General features: G+C 39.0%; 1 protein-coding gene across 1 annotated transcript in view; it reads left to right on the top strand.

Moving 5' to 3' along the window:
* The first annotated feature begins 98 nt into the window (after positions 1 to 98).
* Positions 99 to 10,237, top strand: part of LOC135225563 (serine/threonine-protein kinase D1044.8-like) — a 29,905-nt gene continuing 19,766 nt past the window's right edge. Inside the window, exons 1-2 of the mRNA XM_064264835.1 lie at positions 99 to 350; positions 10,164 to 10,237. Coding sequence (XP_064120905.1) covers positions 10,176 to 10,237 — 62 coding nt within the window. The 5' untranslated portion in view covers positions 99 to 350; positions 10,164 to 10,175. The remainder of the gene's footprint in view (positions 351 to 10,163) is intronic.

Genomic DNA, 10,237 nt, shown 5'->3' with positions numbered 1-10,237 from the left:
AGACCAAGCGATTTTATCTAATCTCGCTTCTGTGACAGCACATTCATATCTTATCCTTATCTGTAAAGCATGGCCATTTATCAGCCCTACCTTACGTATTTCAATCAGTACTTAATTCCGAAGCTGTTTTACCGTGTCGAAATACCAGAAAATATTCAACTGCAAATTTCACAAAAAGATTAACTTGAAATTATCTCATTTCAAAGGTGTTGAACAAAATACTTTATAGCTGAAAACAATATTGGTAAGAATGACACAGTGGAGTGTACAAAGTTAAAATGGCAGACTTTTATCATTGATGAAAATGCCTATCTGAGAACGGCCATCACACTAGCTTGACTCGTTGGCAGGTATGTTGTTCGTATTTACGATACTTGCGGTTAATGTTAGTTTTCTCAATAATGTAACTCTGTTTAATTGTGAAAAAAAGGCGTATGTCTAATCAGAAATACAATATCTGTTCCCATCTCAATACTGAATAATACGTAATTTATATCCACGCTTGTTTCCTCAATCAATTCCTACAAATTAAGTCCTCTATTCTAAATGGTTAAACTCTATGTTAAATTCTTCAGCACGTGAACTAAGGTTTAAAAAAAAATCAATGACCTTCATTATTCGGTCCTTCCGAATATATTACCAGTGTCCTTGTTAATATTACCGGTTTGAAATATCAGTAACTGATATGAGAGACGTTAAATGCATGTTTACTTTTATTATTGAGAGTTAGGTAAGAAACTGGTGAAATGGTTCCCGGAATAAGAGGAAAGCAGTGGATTCAAATCTAGACCACAAGGACAAACGATAAACGAGCCAAAGTTCGAGTTCCAGATTCCTATACAGTACCCGAAGAATAGCGATTAATTCTACCATTGAGTTTCTTAAAGTACCGAAATGTGATACAGAATAAATCATGCACGATAGAGTCGTGGTCTACCACATGAGCCATTTGCAGAGAATTAGGCCTGTAGAACTGCTTCACAGAAACTATGAAGCCAGTAAGCAAATACCATACAAACAATTAAAGCAAACTATTAGACTATGTTGTGTCATGACTCAATCAGACATTTGAAATTCAACCCCGTAAGGTACAGAAGCAATGAAGTGAAAAGGTTTCCCTTAAAGGTGATATCATCCTCGATCAAATCGAGAAATGTTAACGAAGAAGTTTAAGTGATGTAATACTGATTACGAAGTCAAATACTGTCATTCATTCATGAATCATGTCCTTCCATGACGGGATATTTATGATTAACCTAATCTATGAACTTTGTTATAACATGTTAACAGTTAAAAAAAATCAATGTTCGCTAGATAATAAAGTGGGCGTAGAAGAGTAGAAAAATGCAACTAGCAAATAGTGCCTCAAACTTAAGCAATCTGCCATCTCATTCACGTTTATAAAGTCAAAATTAACGAAAAATTAAGGACGGGAGGTTATTTTAAATATTTACCACAACTTTTTGTTAATAAACGTCATATAATAACGTACTGCCATGAGAAATCTTTCAAAACGTAATGTAATCGGGCTCGGTAAAGTTCAACAGAAAATGACCGAGAGGACGGAACCGCGGAACGTGAGAATAATGTTGCTTTGTATAGCAACATGAAAGGACACTGTACCCTAATTAATAATACTGATTTCTGGAATCTGTGACGATGAAATGCTAGCATGACAACATATATTTTTTCCCTCAAAAGGAAAATGTTTAGAAAATAAATAAAAAATTAGTTAACGCATAATTTTTAGAAAAGTTTCATGATGTTCTTACTGTGAGGTCTGGCAGAGTGATAGCACCTACATTTTATGCTAAGCAGCGCTACGTCCATTTAAGCCAAATTGGAGTGGTTTGGTGCACAATACCAGTTAGGAAACGCTATCTTTAATCTGATCTAGCCATCTGGGTGAAGTGGATTTACGTTGATCACTGGGTGGTTCAGTCCCAGTTGTTTAGGACACCATCCTAGTCAGGTCGAAGTAACCTAGGCTACATTATGTCAAGTATACACAAACTTTGTTCTGGGCACTTTGGTGGGCTACATGCTAGTTTTCACTGGGTCAAGCAAATACATGGTCAATGTAAGAAGTCTAGTCTCAGGTTCTGGACCTTCACCCAGGTCAGATCACGGCATCCTAAATAAGCTAAGCAATATGCAAGCTGTACTTGTTTCCAGGTACACTTACAAACCTGCTTCGGGTAACGACTTGTCAACGATGATGGTAAACCGTTGGCACATTGTATTTTACACGACCAGTCTATTATATACCAATCATAGTGGCTATATCCACGTGCTTGTAAATATGTCGACATCAACAGTGTCTGTTCTCGGATATGCTGATGAATACATAATAAGCTTCTGAAGCGAGAAATATGAGTAAATTCGCTCTTTGTTGTCTGAAGGCTTCAGTAGCAAATCTTATGGCATATAATTACATCAGACGAACTATTATATTAATTTAACTTCACTTAGCAGTTTCCATTTTCTCTCGTCAAAAATTCTCGACTGAAACCGATTCCTTTGCATAGCTGAAATTACAATTCACTACTTCCTATTTCATTGTTCTTAGATCCATTCGAAAGTGAATTACAAGAAACGATTCTCTCTGTTACTAATCAGATATAAACTGAACACAGACTCAGAATTACTAATTATAAACTTCTTTGAAAAGTTGAACCACACCGACCCAGTCGGACCAGACGACCAACCAAACAAGGATACTAAATTTCGGTTGAATCGGACTCGGACGTAAAACCTAATGGTGCCGTTGCAAAGGAAAAGCCCGAACCCTGAAAATAATGGCAGCGCGTCGCTCTGTTTGTCTCGGCCAGATAATTAGCTTAAGGCAATTACTGTCTGTCTGTTTGGTATGCACGTCCAGACTATGAAAGCTACGGCTACCAAATCTTTAACATAGACTTCCCTTCCCACAACCTCATGGACGGTTGTAGTAAAAATCCGAAAATTTTATTAACAAAAACTCTATTATTGTCATTAAAACTGATAAACTGAGGTAATGATTGAAGGGTCTTCGATATTGAAACGACATTTTCAATGTAATTGACTCCTTTAACCATTGTGTAGTGTGAGGGTGAGACCATGAGATTGACAATAAATGTCACTTTCACTCAAGTCGTTCAACTGTAAACTTGTCAAGCTCCAAGAGGGACGAGGAGAGAGCGTTTTTGGTGGAATGCATGATGATACGCCTCTGCAGAGACCTTCCTTCCCTTTGGAAAATTAAATCGCCAGACTACAGCAACAGAAACAAGAAAAATTTAGATTATAAAACTATTGACCAATTATCGGGAGAGATATCAGGATGCAACTGTTGAAGATTTCAAGAAAAAATTCAATATTTTAAGAATCAACTTCAGGAAGGAACTGACAAAAATGACTTCATTGAAGAGATCTGCTACAGGGACAGATGGTATTCCAGAGACTTCATTATGGTATTATGAAGAAAAGTCATTCCTGATAGACCAAGAACTGCCTTAGTACATTAGATGAGGAGAGTGAGGATGTTACCCCTTTAACGCCAATTGGACGTATCAAACGTCGATAATTGTCTGTCGGGTGCCGATTGGACGTATGGTACGTCGATAAAAAAAAGATTTTTTTAAAAATTCGCGGAAAAATACTTATAGGTCTACTAGGCGAAAACTTTTGAATCACGCGCCTTGGGGGATGCTGGGAGTTCATGGATCAAGCTGTTGTTTTGTTTACCAGCGTGACCCAGGTGCGCATGCGCGAAATGCCTCCTTCTCGCATCAGCCAGCATCAGCGACGCATCGTCCGAGAGCGATCTTTTGCCGCAATCGTGTTTTGCCAAACTTTTGCGAGAGTTTGAGTATTTGTGGTGGTACAAGACGTACATAGAGATGTCTCAACAACGTATGGAGCGCGAAAGGCACGTTTTACCCCTCGGGAGGGATCGTGTGAGACGTATTTTGGGCTTGGATGCTGGCAAGGGACCAAGTACCCAAGATGACCTCGCGCCTCAACGCCGTTCCGTGTGGCCTCGTGCGGACGGAAGTGTTCAAGGACCACAACATGTGTCTCGTGTGCCTTTAGTAACCCCTAGGAAGCATCGGGGTGTCCTTAGGGGCATTCATAGGCATTTGGGAGGCCTCGAACCAAAGGACATTGACGACTACTTATTAGAGCTCGATCAGGAGCATGTCGCAAGTCCTCATTTTGATGGCGGTTGGTCATCTAGTGACGAGGACATCACTCCCGATGTTAGTGATGATGAATATTTGCCCCCAATGTCCGTTCGAGGGTCACATCCCGAAAGTGAGCTCGAATTTAGTGGTTTTAGTGCATATGAGGGGGAATCTGAGGAGGAGGAGATATCGTCGTCTAGTTTTGTCGGCGATGACAACAAAGAAAGCAAGGGCCTGAGTGAGGGAGATGGGCCAGTGGGGGCGTTTCGAGTGCACGGGCACGTAGAAGGTCGGAGCGTCGCGCCAGCCAAGGTGAAGGTCGGTCATCCGAGAGCGACGAGGGGTGGTCGGAGGACCCCACCCCACCTAACATGCACCCATTCACGGCAGCACCTGGGCTCACTGTACCTGTTCCTCTCACTGCTCTGGGGTTCATTCAGGGGTTCCTTACGCGGGAATTGCTGGAATACCTGGTAGCAGAGACAGCGGACTACACTCGGTACTGCCGTGACAAACTATGGACGACATTGTTGTATCGCTGGCGGGGCTGCAACCTCACCAACATGGCACATTTTTTGGGCCTCCACATTTTTTTGGTATGATGCCTGCTGCCAACATCAGGCAATATTGGAGGCGGAATTTTTTTTTTAAGTATGTCTAATGTGCCCGGCGTTATGCCCCGTGATAGTTTCCTGGCATTGGACAGGTATTTCAACGCCTTCAACCGAAGGGCCATACCCCGGAATAACCCCGATCGCCTCATCTTAGTCCGCCCAGTGTTGGAGTGCATTCATGAATGGTGCAAAATTCTCGTGGTTCCTGGCAAGAACCTTTCTTTGGATGAGGGGATGATGCCTTACAAAGGACGTCTTAGCATTAAAGTGTATAACCCCAAGAAGCCGAAGAAATATGGAGTAAAACTTTTTTTTATTATGGAGTCCAACACTGGATATGTCGTGGACTTCTCGGTGTATTCCGGGGTCTTCTTCATGGTGCGTGACACTATGTTCAGTCTTGTGGATCGTTTCCGTAACCAGGGATACCACCTGTTTATGGATAATTATTATAACTCGGTATCCCTGGCCCAGGAACTGTATGAAGCAGGTGTGCACGTCAGTAGTACCCTTCGGTTGGTGCGTGGGGCCCCGAATGTCCTCAAGAGGTTTGCTAGCCAGCCGCAACATCTGGCAAGAGGAGAGACAGAGTGGCGGCGGAAGGGAGCTGTCTTCGTCATCTGTTGGAAGGGGGTCCGACTCGTCCCCATGATTACGACGAGTCATGAACCCATCTAAGAGAAGATCGTGCAGTGGAAGAAGACACGCCGGCAGGGCCGAGTTATGTATGAGGAGTTTCGTGTCGAGCGGCCTACCGTCATTGGGCACTACAATAGGCACATGGGAGGAGTTGATCTCTTTGATCAACTCATCCAGTATTATCCCTTTGTCAGGAGAACCAGGAGGTGGACACAGAAGCTCCTCAAATACATTCTCCAGTTGGCCCTCCAGAATGTCTACATCCTCTACTGTGGGTACTACAATCCCAATCTCCGGAGGTTGTCCTACATCCAGTTTCTCGAGGTAGCCGGGAATGCCCTCATCAACTTTAATCCTGATGAGTGGCCTTCCATCACTGGCCCCCTGCCCCGAGCTGCAGATCTGCCCCCAGAGGAAAGGGCAGATGTTAGGAGGGCCAACTTCGGTCGTCCTGCTCCTACTGCTGCTTCCGCCGCCGCCGCCCCTGCTGCCGCCCCCGCTCAGATGACTTCTCATCGGATAGTGGACCCTGTGTGTCGGCTGCAGCCAGGGGATCACACACTGGAGCTCCTACAAGGGCGTAGGCAGAAACGGTGCCGGGTGTGTCATATGAAAGGCAGAAGGAGAGACACCCGGTTCTTCTGTCGCACCTGCAAGATAGCTCTTTGTAGGTTCAGGGTGTGTGACCGCAAATACCACAATGCGGTCTTTTATTGGAGTGCGCCTGAATTACCGACAGCGGAGGGCACACTGGGCCGCTGAAGGGCGGCGGCCCATCAGCAGTAAGGGCGCGCGTCTCCCTCCTCCACCTGAACCTCGTCATGTCGAGAGGAAAAAAATGCAAGACTCTTCAATGGAGGAGGGAGAAAACAAGAATAGTACGAAGAGTCAGGATTACGAGTGAGTATTCTGCATTTATTTTATATTTAATTTTATATTTATTACAAGTTTTTATATAACCGTATCTATTGATGTATTTTATATGTTATTTCATTTTATGCAAAAAGAAAAGTTTCACCTGCATTCCTTTTAGTTATGTATTTGTACCAGGATAGAAAAATGTAATCATATATATATATACATATATATATATATATATATATATATATATATATATATATATATATATGTATGTATGTATATATGTATATATATATATATATATATTATATATATATATATATATATATATATATATATATACATATACATCGAGCTACAATGTCCTTTAATATCTAATTCGCTCTACCTCGGAATTAATATATTTTCATATATGCTTAACCGAAGGGGAATTTTTTTCACGATAATAGATTTGCCTGTACCTGGGCGCGAACGCTTGGAGACATTCATCCAGGCACGTCAGTGAAGCTCTATATATATATATATAATATATATATATATATATATATATAATATATATATATATATATATATATATATATATATATATATATATATATATATATATATATATAATATATATATATATATACACATATAAGATATATATATATATATATATATATATATATATATATATATATATATATATATATATATATATATCTATATGTATATATATATATATATATATATATATATATATATATATATATATATATATATATATATATCTGTCTATATATATAATATATATATATATATATATATATATATATATATATATAGTATATATATATATATATATATATATATAGTATATATATATATAATATATATATATATATATATATATATATATATTATATTGGTATTTTTGGGTAAGCAAAAAATCTAACATTCTAGTAATATTCAATAAATTATCTTCATTTTGAAATAAGTTTGAAGTATCTAGCACAATATTTAGATTTATGGTGAATTTCTGAAAAAATCATTTTCCTTCCCTCCGCGCGCGGATTCTCCGCCGCAAATCTCAGAAATGCTTACGTCACATTCTCGTAATATTTGCTCCGTTTCATATTAGCCGTTATATAGAATTTTATATATGAAAATGTGCGCAATTTTATGTAAAATAAAAAAAAAAATAATTGGAGGTCGTAGCTTTTCCCATTTTTGAAATATTTGCATATAAATCACGATAAATAAAAAAAACGACGTTAGGTCAACTTTGACTCTACCGAAATGGTCGAAAAACGCAATTGTAAGCTAAAAATCTTACACTATAGTAATATTCAATTATTTATCCTAATTTTGAAACAAATTCAAAGTCTCTAGCACAATATTTAGATTTATAGTGAATTTTTTTTACAATGTGTTATATACCAAAATGATCGCAATTTAGTGTAAAATACATCGAAAAAAAAAATAAACTCGTTAGCTTTAACCGTTTTGCTCACAGCGCGATTTGTATACAATTATATATGAAATTATTTTTCGCGCTGTCATATATCCCAATATTTATTTATGTATGATAATAATTTTTTCATTTCTGATGGTTGCATACTAAACTTCAGGCAATGAAAAAAAAAGGAGCCAAAAATGAACTCTTAATCTTAAATACTAAGCGTGCTGTGATTTTTTGAAAAAAAAACATTTTTTCCGCTTCGTTGCTCACTCCCGAACCCCGCCGGCGTACGGGAGACGATTTTTAAAATACTGCTTTGGCATTTAAGGGTTACTGACGATCACTTAAGTATATATTTATTCTAGCATAATGGATTAGTCAAGAATAAAGATGTTAAACAAAATATATCCAATTTACAACTATTATCAGTAACTAAATATTGAAAATACCTAACTGATAATAAAGCTAAACAAATCTATTCCATAAACTCAGAAATGCAAACATAATTTACATATACATTATAATTAAACAGGTTTTCATGTGTATATAAATGTCTCTTTTTAAACCATTCTTTCATCCACTTCTTTTTCTTGGGTTTCTTCTCACAAAATAGAAAACCGACGTATATATAAAATAAATCCTCTTCAGAAACCATGATGTTGCCGCTGTGAAGCACCAGAGAGAAATGACTAGTATTGTCAATGTCATTGAGCAGTGTGAGGGCAAATGATTGAAGACCCCGAATATTGATTCAATCTGCTTGACATCAATATTATTGATAGTGTAAGGTCCAGTTAAGGGGGCCTTAACCCTTTTTTTCATAACCCCTAATATTTTACAACTTTCAGTGTTGACAGCAAACTCTTCGGATTTTCACAACTTCTTTGGCTTGACAGGATCCTGAGTGATTACTTATTCTGAAAGGGATTCCATAACCCGCTCTGTGGGGGTTGTCACCACGGACGGTATGCCCCTTTTTACCACGAGCAACGCCGGGTACAGCAGCTATAGTAGATTCACATCATCCGTGCATTTGATGTCTAAGCCAGTCCCTTACGACGCTTCCGATTGGCTGTTGATAAGCCAATCACAGAGCTGGAAAGTGTCTCTCGAGAGTTCACATGGGTAGGATCTATGTTCAATCTCTCCTGAGAGAAAAATCTTTCAAAGGTATCCCTCAGGAGAGGTGGAAGATACATCCTGCCTATGTACACTCTCGAATCTGAGAGATTCCAGCCCTGTGACTGGCTTATCAACAGCCAATCAGGAGCGTCGTAAGAGAACGGCCTAGACATCAAATGCACGGTTGATGTGAATCTACTATAGTAATAAATAAGCAATAAAAAATATACAAGTAATTTTGTTTAAGCAGCTGATTTGATTATTTTTACCCATAAAATGTCTTGACAGTAACGATGACTATCAAGGACCAACGTATGAACTTCCCACTACACCTACTCTCCGTAGGGGGGCAGTGCCGTCAGTGCACCTCATGCCGGCCCCTAGCTGCAACCCCTTTCGTTCCTTTTAATGTACCTCCTTTCATATTCTCTTTCGTCCATCTTACTTTCCAGCCTCTCCTAACAATTGATTCTTAGTGCAATTGCGAGGTTTTCCTCCTGTTACACCTTTCAGACTGTTTACTGTCAATTTCCGTGTCAGCGCTGAGTGACCTTATTGGTCCCAGAGCTTGGTCTTTGTCCTTAATTCTATATTCAATTTAATTCACTTCACTACACCTAATACAAATGAGAGGTAGGATGTAAGTATCTCTCTCTCTCTCTCAGTGCAGTTTTGTGGCTGTCTCACGAGTTTCTTAAAACGAGTAAGAAACAAGTGGCCACCCCTTTTTAAACCAGGTGGACCCTACAAAAATAGACTTGTGGAATTACAATCGCGAGTACAATACTTAAAATGTTCTTTCTTTGTTTTACATTTGTTTCATGAGCCTTTCCATATCCCTAAAAGAAGTTACAGGCGTTTCCCCATTTGGTAGGTCACAAATATTTTCTTACTCAAGTTTAGTATGCTGTAAGCTCTTCCATAGTTGTAATCTAATCTTACTATACTATAATGGGCGTTATGTCTGTCCGTCCGTCTGTCATTCAATCACGGCCAAACGGATGGTCCAATGGGCATGAAACTTGGCAGAGATATAGTGGAGACCCTTAAGAGGGTTTATAATGAGTTTTCATCCTACCTCACCCCATCTTCGAAGAGGGTGGGGATGAGAAAGGATTCCTTGAAACGGGACTGGTTGTGCCCGTAGACTTCGTTACTTTCCGAATTTATCATACATAATAGTTAAAAAAAACACTAGCGAGTCATTTATATGAAGCAGCAGATGAATATGCTTTTAGTAAGGATAGGTAAATTGCTAGGACATTGAATTATTTTAATTAAACTATTTCCTCAACAGTGACTTAATAATCCTTTCAGGACTAGAGTACAATGGCACCACAATGCAAGCTGTGCAACAACGAGTACCACCTGCAAGAGAGGACCCCAATCTC

This window comes from Macrobrachium nipponense, chromosome 20 (genome assembly GCF_015104395.2).
Source record: "Macrobrachium nipponense isolate FS-2020 chromosome 20, ASM1510439v2, whole genome shotgun sequence".
NCBI lineage: Eukaryota > Metazoa > Arthropoda > Malacostraca > Decapoda > Palaemonidae > Macrobrachium > Macrobrachium nipponense.
The sequence above is the reverse complement of the archived record's forward strand: the minus strand, read 5'-3'. Positions and strand labels throughout refer to the sequence as shown.